General features: G+C 43.9%; 2 protein-coding genes across 5 annotated transcripts in view; one reads left to right on the forward strand and one right to left on the reverse strand.

The window, feature by feature from the left end:
* The window catches only part of Klf7 (KLF transcription factor 7), an 87,200-nt gene extending 74,590 nt beyond the window's left edge, over positions 1-12,610 (reverse strand). Inside the window, exons 1-2 of one of the 3 annotated variants that reach the window (XM_048459111.3) lie at positions 12,476-12,610; positions 11,205-11,444 (exon numbers count right to left, since the gene is read on the reverse strand). In XM_048459111.3, coding sequence (XP_048315068.1) covers positions 11,205-11,306 — 102 coding nt within the window. In that variant the 5' untranslated portion in view covers positions 11,307-11,444; positions 12,476-12,610. Of the gene's footprint in view, positions 1-11,204; positions 11,757-12,475 lie in introns of those variants that run through there. The other 2 variants (XM_048459112.3, XM_085699102.2) reach the window with 2 other exon arrangements.
* On the forward strand, positions 11,888-19,524 carry LOC146896197 (uncharacterized). 2 transcript variants are annotated; one of them, XM_085699118.2, is made up of 4 exons: positions 11,888-17,329; positions 17,741-17,808; positions 18,391-18,552; positions 18,703-19,524. In XM_085699118.2, the coding sequence occupies exon 1, from the start codon at positions 11,975-11,977 to the stop codon at positions 12,527-12,529; it is 555 nt and encodes a 184-aa protein (XP_085555244.1). In that variant the 5' UTR covers positions 11,888-11,974; the 3' UTR covers positions 12,530-17,329; positions 17,741-17,808; positions 18,391-18,552; positions 18,703-19,524. The 2 variants fall into 2 exon arrangements, with proteins under 2 accessions (XP_085555244.1, XP_085555254.1); XM_085699128.2 differs by having other exon boundaries at positions 18,391-18,438.
* Positions 19,525-24,746: the final 5,222 nt, after the last annotated feature.

Below are 24,746 nucleotides of genomic sequence, written 5' to 3' on the forward strand. Positions count from 1 at the left end.
AGGTAGCACTGGATACGGTATAGCAAAGGAAGCCCACGCTCTAAAATGCATGACTTAGTGTCCATGGTTCACAAGTTCCTTGCAGCTACTATTCAAAGGAAAGGGCTAATAATAATTAATAGCAATACTAAAGAGGCTTTTCCATTAGTAGGTATTGGTTAACACACCTTAAGGAAATGAAGCAGCTTCAACACATTTTGAAAATCTAAACCTGGGAGAAAACAGCATCCTCAGTGCTGTGCAGTGGTTTGACGTCCTCCTAGGACAGTCCATGAAGTGGAGAGAGGGAGAGAAGGGAAGGCAGCTGGAAGGGAAGCAACTAGAGAAACTGAGGACGCCTTCTGGAAGTTTGCCAGCCTTATTGCTCAATGGGACTCCCCTAGTCTTGTTTCTCTATCTTTAAAAAAACAAGAGATGCAAAATCCACTGAAGGAAGGGATGCAGTCCATACACAGGCTGGCTTCTGTAAAATAAACCTCTCCATAGGTGCTGAACCAAACTTGAAATTTCAAGATATCATCTTTGAGTTTTATAGCAGTGAACGCGCAGCTCCGCCCCCTCCCCGAGAGAAAACTCCTAACATGAACAGCCATATCAAATGATTGCTTTTCAGAGGCCTATTCACAAACACCCCACTTTATCACAGAAAGAATATTCCTCGTATATGTGAGTGCTTCCATTATGTCTTATTTGAAGGAGGAAAATGAAATAAAATTCCTATCTGAGATATTTATAGATCTCATAAAACCTGATTTGTTCTCATAAGCTGCTGTAAGCTCAGTCATCAGGTGAGCTGGAAATGGGAGGTGTGGTAACTAGCACTGTATTAAGTTATATGCGCCTAATTCTGGCTCCAAGAAGAAGGGGAGGGGAGAGTGCACACTGGAAAAACTCAGGAGAAGTAGCTAAAAATAAGATGGGCACAAAAGAAAGGGAAAAGGTTGGACGTTTGTATGAACAAGCCAAGAAAATTTCAAGGATGTCACCCTGGGTCTGATTTCCAGGGTCAGTGCATTCCTTTGCCCGGTTCTAAGTACTAGGAGCACTAGCTGGGTGGGTCACAGAGCCAACTCTTGGGAACCAACAACTCCATTCCAGGTAAGGAATCAGAGTGGGCAGTGACCTTGAGGTTCCAACTACACTTCCACGTAATTTGTGTAGGACAAAACATTAACCATGTAGAGCACCTACCTGGAACATACAGAGAGGACAAAGACCAAGGTTCAAAAAGCAAGATGTCCCATAAACCAGCTATCGGTCAGCTGGTACCAAGCCATATCTTTGACTTGTGCCTGTATGTCTCCTACCATACCAAGAGTTCGTATACATACAAAACTGGAAGCATTGGTTTGGATTCTGCCAAGCCACTATTATGGCATGTAACTTTAGGGAAGCCACTGGATGTCCAAACCCCAGTGACCCTATCTGTAAAGTGGGACGGGCACACTGCGTGTTTCACATGGTTGTGCAGAAGAGAGAATAAAACCATACATATAATACTCTCAAAGGAGAAAATCTTTAGGAAGGATCTGATACATATTAGGTGTTATTTTGATCCTTTTATGATAACAAGAACAGTAACCACAGCGTATCCACCACCACTGTTGCAACCTGTTCACTTTGCAGTCACAGTAAGATAATTTGCTTAATCATCTCCACCTCAATTTTCTCACCCCTGAGTAGGAAATTCTGTAATATTTTCTTGCTTCCTAGTTACAGAATGAATGTGTTAATGTCAAGAGGCTATGAGCCCCTTAGAACTTTTAAATTCAATATATATGTTTGTTAAGGTGCTCATAAACAAATGTGAAAATTTGTTTGATTGATTGATTTTTCGAGACACGGGTTCTCTGTGTAACAGCCCTGGCTGTCTTGGAACTCCCTCTCGTAGACCAGGCTGGCCTCACACTCACAGAGATCCGCCTGCCTCTGCCTCCCAAGTGCTGGGATTAAAGGCGTGCGCCACTGCTGCCTGGCTAATGTGAAACTCTTTACTGCAGAGTAAATCATCTTTTGGTCATTATTAAAGGAAGTAAGAATCTTGAGTCACAGCGGAGGACTTAGAGTTAAGGGCTAACAACTTTTGAATGCAGAATTCAGTATGAGCAGAATCACAGAAGAACTGCTATGCCCACAGCCTCCTCACAGGGGACCTCCAATGCCAGAGGAGGAACTGTGCCCATGAGCAGAGACTTTGGTCCCCAGATGAACAAAACACAAAGGCTCAAAAGTCAGGGGCAGGTAGTATCTGTTTCCACTCCTTTGTAGATTGGACAAATCTGCCCCTTCTCCAAAAGTAAGCACCAAGACTATAACCACCCATTGAATTCTGCTCACTTGGCCTTGGAAGGTGAATGTGTGTGGGGTCCAAAGCAGGTGGACATTCCCTTGCAGGGCCATCGCTCCATGGCTAATTGCCATTTTCACAGCTGGGTTGAGCGTTCCAAAAAGCATCCTTCAACTCGGAGCCCTAAGCTTGTCCTGGAGGTCTCTCTTGCTAACCATACCCCTTCAAAGACAGCTTACAGATGAAAGGACAAAGCTACAGGAGATGCAATTTTGCAAACATCACAGTTTGAGAAAGAGGCGTTTCTAAAGCTGCTCTGTGAATATCACCACATGCGCACAGTCATTACCACAGGAGCCAAGCCTTCCATGGATCTGGAGGCTGCCTCTTCGCCCAAATGGCCCCAGCAGTCATTTTTCTACAGTTTATTTTTGTTCCTCTTACTAGAAGGATGGCGCCTTTGATTTTTTTTTCTTTTTTCTTTTTTTTTTTGTTATCAGCAGAGTCTACTTTCAAACACTGTGGTTAGTAAGAAAAATGGAGAAGTGGACCCTAATGCCTGTCTGTACCATCTGATAGACAGGCGTACATGCACACATAGATTCCTTTTAAATCACAGAGCAGGCTGAGCTAAGTGGAGAACCCTGACTGCAGACTTACCAGGGATAAATTATCTGAAATGTCACTAACTGGATACTAATACCCAACACCACAAAGCTTCTAGAAATGGAATTTGACCAGGTTAAGCAAACTCGGGGTGGGTCATAGGAAATGTGAGCCAAACAGAACTGCCTTGGACATACCAAGTTTGGAAAAACAAAAGAAGGGTGGGACAACCCCTGGGCAGCTACTCCTAACAAAACTCAACATCTCAACAAAGCAGGATAAGGAATACTGAACAGCTCTGTTCTGCTTCCTTAGAAACGGCCAGCAATCTTATTTTCAAATTGCACAAGGAATAAAATGCTCTAATGTAATGACTGATATTTAACCCTCTGTATATCAGTGGCTCAAATCTGAGGCTACATACTAGAATCATCTAGAAACCTGACTGAGTCTCTCCCAATGGGATACCATTTACTTAGTCTGTGTGACTAAGAACCACCGTTAAAAAATTTCATCTTAAACCACAGCCACCACCAGCATTCAAGGAACTATGGAATCTCTACTGGATTTACTAAAACCTAGCAGGTAAATATTAAAGGGTAACTATCAAAATCATAATTAAGGCACACTGTTTTAAGAAATATAACCCGAGTAGAAAAGAGTATAACAAGAAAAGATTGCAAGGAAATAAAGAATTGGACACAATTCATTTTAAAAAAAATAGAAGCAGTTGCTAGTGACTGAGGACAAGGGAAACAGGTGGGTGGTTTCTTGGGAAATACAGCAACCATCTGAAAGTTAAAGGATACAGAAATTAGACAAAGAAAATTGCAGAGGGGAAGAAGTGGAAAAAGGGTAAAGGGGGGAAACCCTAAATTAAAAAAAAAACAAAGATAGATAAAGCCACTTGCCTCATTTGGATGCCACTGGCTACTCTTAAGAGCAGGGAGAATTTGCCAATGTGATATGGGCCTGGCCTTAGAACAGTTTGACCCTTAGAGTCTTAGACCTATCCTAAAGTGTAATATGGAGGCACTAATATGGAGGCTTGAAAGCTGACCACAGGAGGTGATCGAGACACAAAGACAGTTCCAGAGCAGTGACAGAAAGGGCCAAATTTGAAGGCGAGCGCTACCACACCAAAGCCAGCTCAATGGAAGATTTAACACTGATTTTATGTATCAACTCAAAGAATTTTTCAATCTAGAACTTCTTTATTATAGAGTATACAGAGAGCAGCGAAAGACGGCTGGAGAGAAGCAGCTAGGTCGTGAGAAGGGTTGCCATATTCACAAAAGGAAGAGGGAAGACGGGAGAAGAGTCAGAGCTTTGGTGACGGTGAACAACCTGAAACCCCTGCAGCACATCACATTCACAGAGACCAGAGACCAGAGCACAGCGCTGAGGCATTACAGAAGAATTTAACTGTGGGGGTGCTGTGCGGAATTTCAGCTTCTAAGCTCTTAGAAGGCAAAGGACAACCATGAGGTAAGTTTCAAGGGAGAATTTCTCCCATGAGAACTAGCAGGGAGTGTGAGGGGGTAGACAAGAAGAAAGAGGGTTCTGCACTCTGGAGTGACAGAGCAGCCGTACAAATATCCGTTTGTGAGACTGGATTTCTTCCTACCTTATGCATCCCAGCCCCACATCCATCTACATTTCCAGAGGATCGAGCACGCTTCAGAGAAGACTGTCAGGAACTGGACCATGAAGAGGCGACTGCTCTATGCAGTCCTCCGACTGGCAGGGTGTCACAGGGACACTTGGCAACTGTTGGCTTATTTATCAACCCCAGGTCCGTCTTCCACCCAGCCTGTGAGGAGCTATACCTGGACACACCTCCCCACCAACCTGCTACTCCTTCCATGACACCACTGTTTACAAGAGTGGCATTATTACTATGGGTATCTCGCCTCACACCAAGAGCAGAACACAGTTTTTATTTTTAAAAACCACTACAGATTACTGAGAGTGAGAGAAGGGTCAAGCTGAAGCAATTTTCCCTAAAGTATTCTATGGTTTGTTCTAGGTCCGGGTGATGTCAATGTAAACAAAAGTGTGTGTGTGTGTGTGTGTGTGTGTGTGTGTGTGTTTTGATTCTGTTCTCATTTCCAAGGTAAAAGGAAGATTTTTCTTGTGTCTCTTTGGGATGGTAGAATGAGAAATTAGCTGAAGTATATTCATAAGCAGTTATTTGAAACGTACTCAAGTGTCTGAGTCCTGGTCTCTGGAGTCATCAGTATTAACAGTGATTCAACTCCAGTATTTCAGGGTTGCGCAAACCAGAACCCCTTTCAAGATTTAAAATTATAAGACTTTTATGTTCTTAGCTTTGTTACAAGCTAGAGGCCAGACTTCCAAGATGACCTTCAGGAAATGTTAATGAATCCATATTCAGAAATAGATACTGCACGTGGTTCTACATTAATTATTTTAATTACGTCAAGTCATTTCCGAATGGCACACACATAGACGCCATTTCCTGGACATTATGAATATATGAAGTCACACTGGTGCTCACTGGCTCCACCATGCCCCGAGCTTGCCCACAATAGAACTGAGCAAAGCTCAAGCCTGGTTGAAATAAACAAGTCCACTGGCGAAAAAAGACAGGTACCGACGGACAGCAACGAAGAGGTCATTTTTACAGTGGCGACCTTTTCTGCATTAATGTTGGATATGTTCCATTCTGGGGTGAAGCAGCATGGCGCAGAATCAGCAATCCTATTCAACTTTGCATGACTCAAACACCACAGTCTGCATCAAGTCTTAATAAATGAAACATTTACCATGGAACAGGTTTAATATACCTTTATAAATAGAATATTTATTAACAGCTAAGTCCCACACAGCATCACTGGGACTATTGCTATCACTGGGTCAATCAGAAATGGTTTCCCTCTGGAACCGGAGGTCACTTGTATCTCAAGCAGGTGGACGTTTGGGACTCATTTCCCCAAGGCAGCTGCTGACTCAGCTGGAGCACGCACACAAAGGATGTGGCAGACAGAGCTCCTGCAACGGAAGTGGGACAAACAGACTGCAGACTACCAGAGCAGGCACGGCAACTGGAGGGCAGGGTCAGAACTACTCGGGCAAACACACATCTTAAAAATGGCAAGACTTTATTTGGGGGACTTCTAAATGAGATTTAGTAAGAGTGTTTTCTCTTGAGGATGTTCTAAAGTGGGTATATAATGTGGGGGAAAGAGGAGTATTTTCCAGTTTGTCAGTGTTTTATATATAATATTAATGATTAAGTATTGTCAGTAGCTGTAGAGTTTTCTGGTTCCTTCCTTGGTAGAGTTGGCTAACACATTTCCACCTGTTTATGACAAGCAAGAACTTAGCTGGTTCAACAGAACAAAGGGACTGGTAGGACACAAAGTCTCTGGCATGGTTCATGTCAAGTCGGGGAGCTGTCCTAAACTTTCAGCAAATCCCAGCTCCAACATGTGTGCTACTTCCAAGGAGGTGAGCCAGCACCATGGAGGCATTGTATACACTCACCAGTAACAGGTCCAGAAAGAACGACTAAAAACTCCAGACAGGTACATCTACCAACTAGCAGGTCAAATATTGGGGGAGGTACCCTACCGCCATGAGCTAGCTGGGACTGCACAAAGGAAGTGGAGCCTATACTCCAACAGCTAAAATAAAAGGGATTCTGTGAAGGGAGAACTTGAAGAGTCATAAGAGAATGGCTATTAAAAGCTCCATTCTGACCCTCTCTAAACTATCCCCATTTAAGAGGAGGCAAATTAGCCTCAATAGGCATTTTTATCTAGAAGGGGGCTGGGAGAGAAGAGACACATTGGAACACTTAAGGTCTCTAATATACCCACCCATAAATCATCTCAGGGCAAAGCTGTCACTCAGTATCTTCCACTTTGCCTTTTAAATGGAAGGGAACCCAACATCCCTGTCTCCTCACAGTGGTGAGCAGTGTGAGATGCATGAGAACAAAGACTAGCGGGTTCCTTTCCCTTACTGAGGACAGGTGTAGTACCAGTATCTGCACTGAGATCGTTGCTTACTTTAAAATACCAAACTGCAAACAGGTAGACTGAATGATTATGTGTGCGAGTCCCTAAGCCACACGAAGACGTGTCTATTAAAAGAACATAAAAGTGGATGGATCTATTACAAAAAGGCTAAGTGTGTGATTGATGGCACTCACATGTGCTCTCATTTTTAAAGCCACATGCACTCAGCGACTGCATTGATACAGAAAATATTCATAATCATGCAGTTCTGATTTTTTTTCTACCAAGACACTGTTTCAAATAAAGAAATAGATTTACAGTAACTGACGAACACACAAATCACATAACAAAAAAAAAAAGCCAGCTATTTCATCCTTTCAGCGTGGTTGCCAAGGCTCCTTTGTGTCTACAAATTTCTCAGGGTGGTGCTGTTGCCAAGAAATTCTAATTCATGATAAGGTTTCCTGCAAATTGGGACAGTGGCAAACCTGCAGATGGACAGATCCTGCAGTTTGCTTTGTCTTGCTGCTTGAGGTAGCACCTGGCTGCCCAGGTCCGTGGGAGGCAATGCAAGATCTCCTCACACACCAAATCCCAGCTCTGGTACCATGAGGCTGTTCCTGAAGGCAACCATTTCTGTAGGTTTTCTCCCTAGAGATGCCCCATACCAAAAGCCCTCATAAAAAGTGTTTCAGAACGCCCGAAACCAAGATGAAATTGCAGAGTTATGGGGACACTTTAGTCCTCACAGAAGCCAAGATTGCCATTAGTTTAAAACAACGGGGGATGGAGGAGGAGGAGGGAAGGATGTTCTATGATTTATTTATCTGTTTCCAGTAGCAGTGGAAAATTTTCTCCAAGCAAAAGAGAGGCCTGAAATTGACCCCATTTGCCAATTATGAATCAGCATTAACAATGAACATAATTCCATAAGAGTTTTCAAGCAAGCATGCCATGCTTCTCAATGACATGTAGCAAAGTTAAGTGCAAATAATACTTGTTATCATTACTCGGGACTGCCCTCGTGAAACAGCATGCCGGGAATAAAGAATCTATAAAAATTCTAAGTCTCTATAGGGTCTGGAAGAAAATGAATGTCCTATATGAAAAGCTTTTTATTTTCTGAGTCAGCAGTCAGTTCAAAGAGTCCGACTTCTCCTGACTTTATGGATATACCTCGCTTTGCCATCAAATGGTCCCCTACATTTTACTCTAGCTTCTGTCCTAGCCTTGACTGTTTTCAACTTTTGTCCAAACAGCTTCTGAAATATTTCCTGAAGGTTTTTCGAGAGCTTAAGGTTGGTAGCCTTCAGAGTTGTATCAGCTGAATCCCCCGGAATAATAGACCACATAAGCACACATGCATGATTTACAGCTATATGACAGGCAGACATGATCTTACGTGGGCCAGGAGCCTAAGCACGCAGTTAGGGGCCAGAGGTGGAGGGCTGCTTATCTGGGGTGTCCATGTGGATTTTTAGTTACACCAACAACAACTTTGGGAGCTGGAACTCTGGTTGACTCTCACTGCCTAAGTATCCATGTCAAAGTGTCTTTCTCACAGGCTCACACACACAGGAAACTATCCCACAGCCTAAGTTTGAAGACAAACAGCACCTCCTCAATTTTCCAATGCACAGGTGTTCTTGGATTTATCATCCAAAACCATTCTCTAGAAACCAAATGAGATTATCAGTACCCCTATTTCCCGCACGTCCCCGAGGCCAGGTATATTGTACACTTTAAGAAAAACATCTAATAATGATTCCTCATTTGACCTCTAGACTCCGACTGTCCCATAGCACCATCGGGCAGCTTCCTCCTGCCTGGGTTTCTGTAGCAACCTTCTTGAGCTGTTTTGAGCAAAGGAGTCTTAAAATTTCACCATCTGGTTAATTGTGAACTAACAGTTGCATAAAACCACCAGTACCCCTTAGACTCAGAAGCAAGGGGGCTTGGGAGGGGGAGGAAGGAAGAGATAAAGGCTAAGGTTTTGTCACCAGCATGAACTCAGGTCCTAGTTACCTCTATACAGAGCAGCTGTGCATAGGGTCGGGCGCAGGGAGCTCCTGGCCCTGGTACTCTGTTTACAAGTGCTTGCCCACAAGTTATGTTTCCATGTGGACTTGGAGAAGGATTTTAAGATGACAGAAGACGGCAGTTGGAGACAGTTGAGGCAAGAAATAAGAGAGGACATGAGAATTCCTTTGCCTAGCCATTAAAAAAAAACCCACTAAGCTAGAGGTTTCTAGAAGCGGGAGGAGGGAGATGGAGGAGGGAGGAGGAGGGGGAGAGGAAGAGCAGAGCTGGCTTCTGAGGAAACAATAGATCTAATGCATCCCCTAATTGTCAAGCCAATGATGGTTCCTTGAAGCTGTACCTTCTGGATTCTTTAGGCAGATCTAGAAAAGCAGGTATCCTCTAAAGAGCCCACCCGGCTCCACGAGCAGGCTTTACTACCTTGAAAACTTGAACCAAAACAAAGTTGTGTGATTCATCAGGAGGGAATGTTGTAACAAATAAAGCCAACTTTCTTCCCTCCAACACTAACCAGCTAGTTGCAAACAAGGGCTGCCTGGGGCAGGCTGACTAAATCAACAGATTCCCTTCCCTAACCAGTCTAGACGGTTGTTAATACGCCACTGACTCCACACCAATGGGCTGATAGGGAGAAAAGAAGGCTGCTCAGAAAATGAAATTCTGGCAACATTTTGGCTTACTTCACAAGGGAAATGAAAAGGAGGAAAGGGATGTAGTGAGCTCCTTCATGTGACCTAGTCTTGCTAAGGATGAAAGGAAAGGATGCATGCTCCTTTTTGGTGTGGCTGAGTGTTTTTAGCAAAGGACAGCAACCGCGAAGGTCTTCCAGTCTTCCGATTGGAATGCATGCCCTGCACAGACTCACAGACACAGGCCACCAATACCTGGAGGAAAACTCACAGCTTCTAGCCAAGCGAGAACAACTAGTAACAATGGCACCGTCTGAAGAGCAAGGGCTTTGCCACTGGCTCCTTATACCACGAGGTAAACATCTCTTCCTAAAGCGGCAACTGTTACACCCCAGCCTCAAGCTGGCAAATCCTGCTTTCGATCCTGGCAGAGAAAACCCAGCCGTTCATTAGCCTTAACAAGCTGCTGTCACGGAGCAGGGAAGTTACAGGAGCAGCCACACACCAAGGATCGCACAGCCCTCCCCAAGGGCAAGTGGTCTTCTCTCGGATGAACTGTCCAAGTTCACACTCCTGACTTCCAAATCTGGACGGTCTTCCTGGACTTTCCACTTTCCATCGTGTCCCCTCTCCCCAGCCGCCCTGCCCCCACCTACCACCATCTTTCCTGCAGAATGTCCCCTCAGCAGCTCCTAATCGGTGCTGGAAAAACCACTGCTTCCGCAGCAGACCCAGCACTTTCCACTGACCAGCACTTTCTTTATTCCACTTCACAAAGCCCCGTAAACTTGTCCCCAGTCAGGCTTCAACCTCACTCCCATGCCAAGCCAACTTGGCACCGGTACCCTTCAGCACCCTAGGAGTCTCTCAACTAGTCCTCTAGGACAAAGTCGGAAGCAAGGAAGCACACACCACCCTTTGTCCAAGGTAGTGCTAACCTGAGAGGCACCTCAAACAAAAAAGAAAACAAGGACACGGTATTGGCTGTTCGTTCTGGAGGCGTTAGCTGAGGAAACCTACAATGCGTTGTCAGCCTAAGATCCATCTTCCCATCCTCCTTGTACATATCCTTAGGCATCTTTTGTCACCTGGCTTCTATTTCTACAGCTCACTTACTAATCTAAAAATCAAGCTCCTGTTCTTTATTGACACTCGCTAAATAACTGGGGAAAACACTCTGACCCCCCCCCCCACACACACACACACACAGAGAGAGCTGACTGGTCCTCAGCACCAGTTGAAATAGACGAGCCTGATTTAAGTACTAAGAAGGTCAGAACTCCTGAATTTGGGAGCGTGGCATCCTGTCAACCATTGCTCAACCACCTTCCCACCTGGCTCCTCTAAACCCCAGAAGTTCACCAGCAGGTCTCTGCTGGGGGACAGTGAGCCCGACAACGTGTGCGCAAGGATGTGTGTTGGTGACAGAAACGCAGGCAGCTAGGACCGGCTCAGCTCAGCACACTAAGGGGTTAGGGGTGGGTGGAGAGGTAAGCGCATATGATTGTTTCAGAAAACATTTTAAACAACACACAGACAAAAAATAAATAAGAAAATAAGAAAAAATTTAAAAATTCAATGCAAAGCCCACACCAACGCAGCCCCCGCGTCTCCGCCGCCGCAACACGATTTACACAAGTAATTTAAATCATTCACCTGCTGCCAGGTCTCCTCCAGGGATGGCAAAGCTGAGAAGTAGCCGGTGTCGTGGACAAGTTGTAGCTCCTGGAATATACTATAACTAGCCAACACGTCCATGCTGCTGCTGCCGGGCAAAACCGGAGGAGAAACCCTCCCCCGAGCTCAGCTGGGTCTGTTTGTTTGTCAGTCTGTCTGGCTCACCCCCCAAGAAGGCAGACATCCAGTGGCCCTTTTGTTTTGTTTTGTTTCAGTCAACTAAAAAAAGGAGAGAAAAAAAATCAATGCAGGAGAGAGGGAGAGAGGAGGTGAGAGAGGAGCGAGTGAGTGGGGTGGATGGAGCGAGGGATCCAGCGTGTACAGTGCAGATGACTGCCAGGAAAAGGGGACTTCACGGGAGTAACGATTCCCTTCCAGGGCTCTAATCACTCCAGTTCGTGGATCAGGAAAGGGGACGCAAACTCACTGACACGAAGCTGCCATCTATATCTGCAGCGCTGTTCGCTCCTAATGCAATCTTTGCTCTTTATTTTGGGAGGTTGCATTTTTTTTCTCGCGATCGCTTCTCTCCCCCCCACCCCTTCCCTTCCCTCCCCACCCCCCACCCCATCCTCGCTAGTTTGTAGTCCCCCCCCCCCCTTGTCTCCTCCTCCTGCTCTTCCCCCTCCCCAAACTCCCTCCCTCCGCCGGGCTCTGCGCGCAGCCGTGGGATCTCGGAGGAGGGCGTCCATTAGGCCGCGTGTGACCATGTAAGGTAAACAGGGGGCTCATGAAGTCACTGAGGACCAATGCGGCTCTCGGAGCGGGCCCTGAGGCGGGGCCTGGCCCCGACAGCGGCCTCCGATTGGCGCGCTGCGGATCTCCCTGCTGCCTTACAAGGCGGTGCGAGGCAAGCTATTTTTAGAGGGCTATATAAGGGGGCTGAGGCGGCCGCCTTGCGGCCGGGGAGCTTGATCGCGCTGGGCAGGGTCGCTGCGACACTAGCGCTGGCTCCTGGGAGCCGGGGCGCCCGGGCTTGGGCTGCGCGCTGGCCTCCGACCCACGCTGCGGGACTCTTCCCGGGCCGCTGGTGCCCGGACCCTGTGCGCATCCGAGGGAACGGGTCGCCGCCCCGGTGGCCGATCGGGAGGTGCGATCCCTGGTGCTGGGTTGGGATGCCTCCTGCGGTGCAGCCGGTTGAGTGGCGGCGCAGCCGTCGGGGTGTGGGGGAGCAAGCGGCTCGGCCTCCCCAACAAGCATGGGAAGGAGGGCAGCGAGGGAGAGGCCAAGCACAGGACAGCGTCACATACCCAAAAGTAAACCCCAAAAGCCCCTTCCGAATTCCCCATGCGGTGCAGAAATGAAGAGCCAGAGGAGGAAGTGCCTCACAATGGCAGAGAACAAAGGCGAGCTGCACAGAGACGCAGCCTGCGCCCGCCCCCGACGCCGCACGCTGTCCCCGCCCCGGCCCGCGCGTCTTCGTGCGCGCCGCCGATCGCCTACCGCCCTCTGGTTTCTCTGGCCAGAACTGGAGACCGGGCTAAGGGACTGGTGCCCGTCTTTGAGTGTGCGTGAAAGAGAATAGAGGGAGCCTGGGTAGAATTAGGGTGCAGATGGGAGCGGGCAGCTAGCTAGTGAATCCTTACACGAGGTTTATCCAGGAGCTTCCTGGAGTCGTGCAAACAGCTGGGATGGGGCAGGGCTTTAGAGATGCAGAGATTCTGCAAACTCGGAGATGGAAACCTGCGCAGGGCACGTGGTTAAGAGTTGCCCAATTGCTTGACTTTAAATGGCTAGTGTGGTACAAGTTTCTCCAAAATACACCGAAAGCTGGACTACTTTCGGAATGACTTCAGAATTCGGTACTTAGGTACAAGAAACTACCTTCAGTGGAAGACACTATTTCACCAACTCCATACCTTTCCCGTCCATTGATAACAATATTGACTTTGTTCTGTAAAACAAAAATTCCCTATTCTTCGGAGGAAATTAAACAAATTACTAAGATTGAAGAAAAGCCAGTTTATTCATCCTTCAGTTCCTGAGATTCTGTTGATCAAAGTAACCAAATTAATTTTATAACTGATATCTTCCTGGAGAAGGTGCTGCCACTGCCACCTTAGCAAATGGCGGAGTGGGGGCTTTTGCCTACCCATCACAGGAACAAGAATGCCAATCTCTGCCTTTATTTGTCAAAAGAGACAAAATACCGTTTGCAATCAACCTCGCGTAGTATGTCACTATTAAAAGCACTAAATGTTAGCTGTCACTGTCTTCAGACTTTAAGCAAGGAAATTAAAGAGCATCTGAGTTAATAGGCTCCATAGGGAACCAAGCAGGGTCTTGAAAAAGAAAGCAAGATCCCAAGCCATTGCATTAATTTGTTAGAAGACCTTATGCCCACCACTCTTCCCCCATCACTACCTGGTTGTAGGACTTGGGCAGAAATCCATTGAGAGATCCTAGTGCGGAAGATGTATTCATGAGTAATAAGAGAAGAAAAAGAACTTGGATACAGGAGAAAATATCAAGGCAAGATTTCATGATTTGTTATTTAAGGCTCAGGGAAATTAAATTTTTGCATTTTTACTATTACCATTTTTATTTGTTTGGTTTGGATTAATCGAGACAGGGTTTCTCTGAAGCTTGTGGCTGTCCTGAAACCTACTTTGTAGACCAGGCTGGCCTTGAACACAGACATCCGCCTGTCTCAGCCTCCTGAGTGCTAGGATTAAAGGTGTGCTCCACCACACCCAGCTTATTACCATTTTTTAAACAAAATATATCTTAACTTTTGAGTTTGAAGATTTTGTAAATCTCACACATTGTGCTCTCTGTGTGTGATGCCTCCTTTAACCCTCAGGACGACCCCAGAACAGGGATTCTCATTATTCTAACTTAATGGACAAAGATCTCCAGGTTTAGTATATAAATTGACAAAGATCAGATAGGCAGGAAGTGACCTGGCAGAGCTTCAAGCTCATGAGTGCCTGACTTACAAGACTTTTGCATGAGGCTCTGCCTGGCAAAATATTGGGTTTCTTGGTTTTAGGTTGAGATATGTTTATAACAATTGCTCTAGTGGGTTGGAGGACTGCCATTGAAGCTTTCTCCATGTAACTTTCAGACACCCAACCTACAAAGTTTTACAAAGTAAATCTTACAAACAACACTTTGAATTTTTTCCAAAGTGTTATAGGACATTAGAGAATTCATTCTAAGAGATGTATGCAACAAAGCACTCCAAAGGGTGTGCTTCCAACATTCATCATATTTAGATATTGAATTTACTTCACTTTCTACCCTCTAAATCCTCCCACGTTCTCTCCCCTCCATCACAAATTCATGGCCTTTTTCTTCTTTGTTATTGTTATACTTGTCTATGTATATATGTGTTTTTGTGTAACATACGCACATACATGTGTCTAAATGTACGTGTGCTCAGTCCCTTTAGTGTTGTTGTATGTATATGATTTTAGGGCTGACCAGTTGATACAGTCTAACCAACAGGAAGCTCACTGCTGGAGAAATTTCTCTTGCTTTCAGCATTCTTTAGTTGCCTGCATCCTTTGCCCAGGGGTGGGCCTGTGACACTTCCCCCCTCCCTGTTAGCATAATGCTGTAGAATATTATTTGAAGATGTGTTACATTTGTTTATGTTCTGGAACATTTGTTTAATAATGCAAAGATGTTACATTTGTTTAGCTCTGTGATGTTATGTCTCTTTACCTGTTTAAAACACCTGTCTAATAAAGAGCTGAATGACCAATAGTAAGGCAGGAGAAAGGAGAGGTGGGACTGGTAGGCAGAGAGGATAAATAAAAGAAGGGGGAAAAAATCAAGAGAGGATCGAGGAGTGAGAAAGAGGAGGAGAGGACCACGGCTCAGTTCCCAGTACCCACATGACTGCTCACCACTGTCTGTAATTCCAGGTCCAGGGGGCCTGACATCCATGGCAAAATAGAGAGAGAGAGAGAGAGAGAGAGAGAGAGAGAGAGAGAGAGAGAGAGAGAGAACAGTAAAAAACCGAGGGGCAAAAAGATAAATGGGGCTGCTTAAGTTAAGAAAAGCTAGCTAGAAACAAACCAAGCTAAGGCCAGATATTCATACGTAATAACAAGTCTCTGTGTGTATTTGTTTGGGAGCTGGGTGGGGCCCCCAAAGAGCAAAACAACCAACATCATCATATCAAAGCGTGAGGAATCATGGGTTTTTAGAAGACACAGCTTCACAGCGGATTTCTGGTCCTTCAGCTTCTACAGTCTTCTGCCTCCCCTTCCTTGGTGGTTCCCGAGCCTTAGGCGCAGGAGTTGTGTTGTAGATTGAGCAACTGAGGCTGGGCATCTCGAGATTCTTTGTTCTCTGAATTTTGACAAGTTGTGGTTTTCTGCTCTGGTATCTGCCTATTGCAAACGGACACTCCTTTGATGACGGTGAGAGCCCCACTCCCCTGTGGGTGTAAGGATGCAGGACTAGGTTTTCCTCCAAGATCCGTGACCTTACTAACCCTGGGTACTTGACTTGGTCTCCATTACCAGGCGTGAGTTCCCTCCTGGTGAGGGGCCTTAAGACCAATCAGAGTTGGTTGATTACCACCAAGATGAGTGCCACTAGGGTTGCCATGCCATGGTGGTAGCTGTTGTGGTTTATAGGCATCCCAGCTGGGTAGGGTTGCTTCTCTCTCGGACACTTGCATAGTGCCTTCCAGAGCTATGAAAACTAGTCCTCTGAGAGGAATCTTTCAGATCAGATCTAGCTCGGGTCCTTTGGGTCCGGCCTCGGAAGTGCTTGTCTTCAACAACAGGGGACCTACCATAAACCTCTGGGAGGCAACCAAGGTCAACAGAAATGATCTATGTTGTTTTGGGAATCTCTTGGACTCCGCTGACCAACAATTCAGAGTGTATTAGGATTTTGTTCAGTATTTTTTAATAGCCTAGAAATCTTAGCTTCACATTGCAAAAATGCATGTTAAGTATGTCAATGTACGAAATAATCAACAAATTAAGATCACGGGAACAAAGGTAGCCTGCACTTTTCTGACTCACGTATTGAATGCCTTTGCAGTATCTGGCGGCTGCCAGTTGTTCACACCAGGTCTTTACTACTGTGGTGTGTTGGTCTGTTTGAAGAAGTTTAGAGAATGCATGTATTTTTCTCATTCTTCCATGTCTGTTAAGTACCAGAAGCAGATTCAGATATAGATATCCCTCCAGGTTGACTCCAAAATCTGCCTCCGAGGTAAGCATTGTCTTGGGAAACACTGATGATAAGATTTTCAATAATAATGGCCAGAGGTGGTGGTCCATACCTTTAATTTCAACTTTTGGGAGGTAGAGGTAGCCAAATCTCTGTGTGTTCAGACAATGCACGGTTACACAGTGAAACTCTGCCTTAAATAAGCAAATAAATAAACTACTTTGGAAGTGATACTACAGGGAATACCCAAGAATGAATAATATTAACGCCATGGAATTCAGAAATGAGAATATTTTATTAATAGTAATTTAATATAAGAAGCTGCAGTGATGGCTCAGTGGATGAGAATGCTTGCTGCTCTTGCAGAGAACCTGGGTTTGATTTCCAGCACCCACATCATGGCTCAGAACGATCCATTTCCAGGAGATCTGATACCTTTTTCTGACCTCTGCAGGCACCAGGCACACAAACGGTGTTCATACACACATGTAGGTGCAACACTCACACACATGAAATAAATCTTAAAAGCATTTTAATTGTGTATGTATATAAAGCACGGTTTGGATCTGAATATCTTTCCGTCAGCTTGTGTTTTCAATTTTTGATTCCCCAGCTGGTAGTACTTGCTGTTCTGAAGGTTGTGGAGACTTTAGAAGTTGAAACCTGGCTTTCCAAAGTAGGCAGCAAGTGATAGGATTTTTAAAGATGTACCTGCCTGGGTCTTGTTCTTCTCTGTTTACTTCCTGGTCCACTAGATGGGACCACTCTCTCCATGATCCTGTTACCACACACAGAGCCCTCCCTATGCCTTCCCTGTGGGGATGGACCTCAGCTCTTCAAAACCATAAGCCCAAATAAGCCTTTCCTCTGTTAAGTTGTTGATGAGTACTGAACCACGATGACATGAAAGTAGCTGATACAGACACATCACTCACGGACATAACTAAGGCATGCATTGCCAAGAGGTAAGTTCAGCCTTATTAATATATGGATAACTTATCCTCCTATGCTTAGGACTAGTAAGGCTTCCTCAAGGGACATCTACTTAAAACAGAGACCGAATTTTAGAGCAATATTTTTTTTAATTTAGAGTTTGTTTGGAATTTTATTTAAAACTAAAACTCAATGCTAAATGTAGGTAGCAGTGGATTTTAAAACCAAGATGAAATGAGGAAGGAATGGTAGTACGGAAATAGGAGAGAAATAGTAGGAGGGAGAAAAGGAGGTATATTTAATTAAAACACATTGTGCTTATATATGGAATTCTCAAAAAAATAAAAAACCTTTAAGTCTTAAGATATCTATTCTATAAGTGATTACATATTATATTTGTCTTTCTTGGTCTGGGTTACCTCACTCAATATGGCTTTTTCTAGATCCATCCATTTGCCTGCAAATTTCAAGATGCCATTATTTTTTAATGCTATGTACTATACTCCATTGTGTAAGTATACCACATTTTCTTTATCCATTGTTCAGTTGAGGGGCATCTAGGTTTTTTCCAGATTCTGGCTATTATGAATAAGGCTTCTATGAACATAGTTGAACATAGTCCTTGTGGTACGATTAAGCATCCTTTGGTATTGCTGGGTCTTGAGATGGGCTGTTTCTCCATTTTCCTGAGAAATTGCCATACTGATTTCCAAAGCAGCTGTACCAGTTTGCTCTCCCACCAGCACTCATAAGTGGCTTTTAGGCATAAAACAAAGAAAACCAGCCTCAGTACCAGAGAACCTAGACAACAAAGAGGACCCTATGAGAGAGATGTACATGGATCTACGCAGGAAGGATAAAAAGATAAGATCTCCTGAGTAAATGGGAGCATGGGGCTCACAGGAGAGAATAGAAGGGGAGGGGAAGGGAGGGTAGCAGAGAAAAATGTATAGCTCAACAAAAACAATTTTAAAAAGATTATTCTGTGTTGTACTTAGCAAAAAAAAATGTGGTTTGGGCCATCTTTGTGCTAATTATGGAATTAATTAAAACATCAATTTTATTCACTTGATTTTGTCTACAAAATATGAAGCACCTGTCTGGGATCTCAACAAACTCTCAAGGGAAGATGTTGTGCTGAGTAAGTTTGAGTTGAAAATGAAGCAAGATCTTTCTGGGTTACCCTGGCTTCTCCTTACTCTTCTGAAGTTGTGGCAAAAATTGGATTCTTTTCCTCCAAAATGACCCATAGCAAGTAAGAGTGTCACCCTGTGACTTCCCACTGTCTCCCCTAAGATCCTCCTGTGGCAAGTGTCCCGCCCCACACTGGCAGCAGCATTTGAGCAGCAGCCTTGAGGACTTGCTCAGTCTGTCACTCTCCTTTGTATGCCCTTTGTCTCGTCAGACTCCCTACAACCGCCACATCTTCAGCAACTGCCACATATTCAGCAAACTACCACGTCTTCAGAAAACTGCCACGTCTTCAGCAACTGCCCCCATGTTCAGCAAACTGCCACGTCTTCTTCAGCAAACTGCCACATCTTCTTCAGCAACTGCCCCCATGTTCAGCAAACTGCCACGTCTTCTTCAGCAAGCCGAAGCACTAAGATGCAGTCTTCCTCAGGCCCTCATCACACACATAGCTTTGCTTAATTCAATAAATCCGATTTGCTTTCTCTTCCAAGTCATCTTTGGCTATCCATATATATCGGAAGGATGTAAAACCTTTCAATGGGAGGAGGGATTACTCAACTCCTAAGTCACTTTGTCTTTTAGACTTTTGCAGCATAATCAAAGAAAGAAACATTTTGTAAAATGTGAGACTTCATATACATCTTGGAAGATCTCAGTTCTTTTGTATTTGCAGTATTCTTTTCTGACACAGCAAATTAGTTACCTTGCCTGGTTGATTTACCTGCATTTTGAGTTTAACTCTGCACCCCCCATTTGCCAGTGGCTTTCCTGACCTCACTTTCATTGGCATATAAACCCTTATATCTCTTGCCAGACCTGCAGTTTCACTTTGCAACAGAATTGAATGTATTTGCATTATATTGTCTTTGTTCTCATGGGGAAGGGGAGTCTTAGGGAGGAGCATTTGAATGAGGGTCCGTCTTACAAATGGTCTTACCACGAATAAATACTTTCCGTGCATGGATATATCATACTGAAGCTCATTAATGTGTCTAATTAGTATGCATTAATAATTGTAATAAAAATTTAAAAATACTTTCAAGTATTCATAACTTTCGTCCCTTAACACTCTTATTAAAATAAAGTGAGAGATTAGGAAGCGTTCTGTGGTAGTGTGTAAACAAGAGTGTCTGACAGGAGGTGGATTAAAAACTGACAAGACGAGGTGTAAATGTTGAAGGCTGAGATGGAAGATCGAGAAGAGAGAAGAAAGCTGTCCTGTCATTCAAAGTCGGAAGAAGAGCCAGCTTTATCTGGCCTCTGGCCTTAGTCACTGTACTGCAGTGACAAAGCGCCATGACCAAGAAAACTTAAAGAGGTTTACTTTTGGCTTACAGTTCCAGAGAGTTGGCATCCATGATGGCGGGGGCAGCTTGGCAGCAGGAGCAGAAAACAGGGGCTCACGTCTTGAACTGGAAGTGCAAGACAGGGAGGGCAAGCTGGAAATAAGGCGAGGCCTTGAGCTCTGAGAACACAACCCCAGTGGCAGGCTTCTTCCTGCACAACCTCAGAAATGCCTCATCCAGACCGCCACATGTCTACAGAACAATGTTTCTAAAGGTTGAATGCCTGTCTTAGTTGCCATTCAATGCTCACCTTCTGCTCACACTTTGACGTCCCTCCCGCTCAGCCTGCAGGGAAAAGATGTGCCTCCTAACGGAAGGGCCACTGTGACCAACATGATTGCTAATGCCAATAAAAAATATTTATAAATAATATTCCATTTATTCCTTCTGAGCTTAGTTAGCATGGACCTCACTCTCTGTATGGGTTCAGTATTGAGACACTGACATGGTGAGGACTCTGAACATGATCAGCCAAAAAAAAAAAAAAAGGGGGGGGGGTCTTGGTTGAATTAACCAAGGACTCTTAACAAATTAAAACTATTTAGTCTACTGATTTTACTTCAAGCTGTACCCCAATTTTCCCGTTTTTAACATTTCAGAACTCTGTGGGTAACAGTTTAATAGAATATTTGTTTCAACGTAAAATGTGAAGGCCAACACAGAATACTGAAGCGTGCATTGTACTAGGTCATCCAAATTGGGTAAAAAGATGACTAGGTGCATTACTGGTAGCAGACACGGACTAGGTGCAGTCGGTTTTGCTTTTCCCTCTAACTTGAGTGACCTGCTGTTTAACAAAACTTCATAGAACATGACGAAAAAGTAAGGAACTCAAAAATTCAGCAAAAGCCCATTGTCAAAAGAGTGTCTGCCCAGGCTCTATGTCTAGATAGATGTTTAATCCCACCATTAGGACATGATTCCTATAGAAATCAATATCATCAATAACTTGCCTAGTTTGAAAAACTAGACCTGAGAAGCAGTAATGAAGAGGGAGCAAAGTCATGGGAATTTAGTCATTCAGCTTACATTCCGTCAAACACACAACAGGTAGTGCAAAGGTATAGGCTGAAAATAACACGGTAAGTAGAGATGTCAGACAGTGTCAGACCGTCGTTGGACAGTTCCTAGGCTCTGTCCTAGGACTTGGACAAAGCACTGGAAGCATCGACCCTAGCTTTACTGGGGTTGGAGCTAACTTCGGTAGCGCCCTTCCAGGGAGTGTCAGTTCCCTCAATCCCTGCAGCACAGAGTGGAGCCACTATGACTAAACCTGATAGGCTGATTTCCCTCATCTAGGTGCAGTACCGGGGTTTCTGAACAAAGATTTAAAGAAAGAAACCAGCAGGAAATGAGAAGATTTTTCTAAATGATAAAAGGTGACTTTTACTGTAGAAGGATAGAAACGCCAGACAGTTATAAAGGTAGTGATAAATTAAGTCCCATATTTTAGGGATTGTTTGCCTTTGTGAATGTGAGGCAGTTTTATATTTTAGCCTGAATGTTTTTTGTTCTGACATGTTGAATACAACACAATGTTATTATTAATATATTAAATATCAATGTCACTTTTATTGGGATATTATCATTTTTCTTTTACGTGTGCCATTTCCAAAGGGTTCCGTAGGCCGTTAATGGTAGTTAACAGCAGAATGCATCTTGGATTTTGTAATGGAAATCAATGGGAAAATAAGATTGATTTGATAGAAAGTCTCTGTACTGCAAACTTTGCTGACAGGGACCATTTCTTAAGTGAAGGATACCTATTCCACAAGTGCCCGATGATGAGTTTTTATGTATATGATGGATCTGAGTAATTTGGAAGATTAATAATGTCAGCAGCAGTTTTTTGCTGACTGGTGGCTCATTTGAATTCTACTGAATTTTCTTTACCAAGAATGCTTATTTGAATGGGTAGAAAGTCCACAGCTTTTAGTGGTGGTTACTGCCCTTCTCAGAAGTAGCCAAGACACTCTCTCCAGCAGTCTCAACAGAGACATAATGGTTCAGTGCCTGTCTGGAACTGTTCCCATTCTCAACCAACTCTCCTTGCTGTTTACAGGATTCCTTTAGATCAATGTGGTTATGTTTTACCCTGGGGGTTATCTCATTTTGGCTCTTTGACAAATATTCTTTGCCTACATTGCATTCAAGTTGGGTGTCACTACTTGGGAAGACAAAGCAGCCCCATTTCGCAAAGACTAAAACCAGTGCAACCCAGAAAGAGTCTCTCTGCACCCAGCCATCCAAAGGTGAGGCCACCAGACCTCCCCGTGCTAGAGATTAATGCCACCTTTGCTTTTCTGAAGTACGGGTTCTTGCAATAGGAGGAGTGCTTGCTTTAGATCAGTTCCTTTGCTCGGTCGTTATTTCTGCACACGCGTACAGCATAACCCCTTTGAGAAGATGGAATCTCTCTGAGATCAAGCCTACAGAGGATTTCCTACCATCTGTAGAAACATACACATTGCTTTTCAAATAATTTACAAGATTTAGGGCTGAAGAGATGACTCAGTGGGTAAAATGTCTGATCCACAAGCTTTGGGATGGGAGTTTAGATCCCCAGCACCCACTTAAGTGTCAAGTGGGCACTGCAACCCACTGTAACCACAGCACTCAGGAGGCAGGCATACGGAATCACTGTGGTAAGCTGTCTAACTATACTGGCTGAGTCAGCGAGCTTTGGGTTCAAGTGAGAAACCCTATCTCATTATATAAGGTAGAGAGTAATCAAGAAAGACATACAATGTGGACCTCTGATCTCTCTCTGTACATAGACTCACATGTATGTCTATGGCTAAGCACCTGACTATATATATATATATATATATATATATATATATATATATGTATATATATATACACACACACATATATATATACATGTGTGTACATCACATAAGTTCACATATAGAAAATAAACAGAATTCATGATCTTTTTCAATAAAATATGATAAATAAAGTTTTAAATAAGATTACTTCTCCAGGCGTGTTTGTACATTATGACAAGTTCTGTGCAGTTGGTTAAACCAAAGAAAACATTACTTCAGATGATATTAAGTTTATTTCAAGAAAATAAAAGTTCCAGGATTTCTAGAAAGACCTCCATGCCATTGTTTTTCAACATGAATTCTTCAGCTGTGGATTCAGTAAACCACAGGGCAGAGAGGCACTCATATACCCAAAGTGTGTCCTCAATATGTATAAGTGTTTTTCTTCAGTCATTCTCTAAGCAATACAGTGTGACAAGTATTTACACATATTAAGTATTTACATCATATTAAGTATTATGAATAAGCAAGAGATGATTTAAAATACACAGGCGTATGTGTGGAGGTTATATGCAAATACTCTACCCCTCTATAGAAGGACCTTGAGCATCGGGGGACTTTAGTATTCAGTTACTGGATTTTTCTGTATATATGAATACTATCTATACTATGTTTAATTTATAGGCTTCAGCATGCATGTTGTTTTGGTTTTTAAAGATAGGCTATCCTCCTTCTATGATTCAGGCTGATCTGACGCTCACTATTTAGCCCAGTCTGACCTCAAATGTGTGATTCTCCTGAGTTCTGGGGTTGATGGCGTGTGCCACCACACCAAACCTCTTTCTATGTTTCTATAAGGTGTTCCCAGTTGTTTCTGTTTCCCTTCATCATGAGGAAAAAAATGGAAGACTGGTTTCTTTTGGCTCATGGCTTTCGAGGCTTTGGTGCATGGTTTCTGGACCTCATCTCTTTGGGTCTGTGACAGCACAGCACATCGTGATGTGAGGGGAGCTCGTCACCTCTCGGCGGCCAGGATGCAGAGGGAAAGAGACAACGGGGTCTCCAGTGCCAGTGTATCCTCCAAGGGTATATACACTCCTGTGACAAGGTTTATTTAATGGGCCCCACTTCCTAAAGGTCCCACCATACCTTAACAGCTCCCGGCAGGCTGAGGAGCTTTTGCAGGCTTAGAGCTAAATCCTAACACAGGCCTATCAGCAAATACACTCAGATTTGCTACATTGTTTTTAGAAGAGAAACTTTACAAAGCATGGAATGATAATGGACCTTCCTATGAACCAGCAGCAATGCTGGCAAGGACACTAACTACAAGCTTCTTCCACATCATCAGGAGGTGAGATGGTTTCGTACAAATGGCCTTTCAAGATTACTTGGGCTGAGAGATATCTCCTTCACAAGTTCCACAGTGAGTATTTGGCAACCTTGAATTTCCCCTTTCTGGTTTGTCCTTACCATAGCAACCTCCTAGTCTGTGATTTCATTTTCAGAGTGGACTGACTTATACAAGATTGTCCTTGCTAACACTTGGATAAACACATGGTATCAATTTTTATTTATTTTCATACTTGCCTATTATTTCTTCTACTCCCAGAGGTTCATATGAATAAATGCAATAAAAAACAAGATCTTTAATACAAAAACCTTTTTGTATTTAAAGAAAGGCAAAAACAAAATATAAAGGGGAAAAATAAATGTAATAGGTTCCCTTTATCATTCTACTTAGGCCTTCCATTAAATACTAATCACGTTGTGATTTTTTTTGTATAAATTAGTCCCTTGTAAATTTCCTTTGTGAATCAAGGTCCCTAGAACACAAAAATCTCACCTCTGTGAATTTAGTCATTGGTTTTTAAACAGGGAGAACTGAGCTACAGGTGCTTCACTTCTGGTGAGGCTACCACCCAGACTCTGTCATTGGGGGCTGTATCATTTCAGTTACTCAGATGCAATTGCTGACCTGTCCTGACAAGCACTAGTTTGGGGATTAGGTCTACAAGGATGAATGTGATTCTTACCCTTTCAGAACTGACATGTTAGTCGAAGACAGATCTAAATGAGAACCAAGGAGAGTAACACAGCTGAGAGGATCATTAAAGCAGGTTTCTCTCTCTGTAAAA

This window comes from Myodes glareolus, chromosome 1, assembly GCF_982192425.1.
Source record: "Myodes glareolus chromosome 1, mMyoGla1.1, whole genome shotgun sequence".
Taxonomy (NCBI): Eukaryota; Metazoa; Chordata; class Mammalia; order Rodentia; family Cricetidae; genus Myodes; species Myodes glareolus.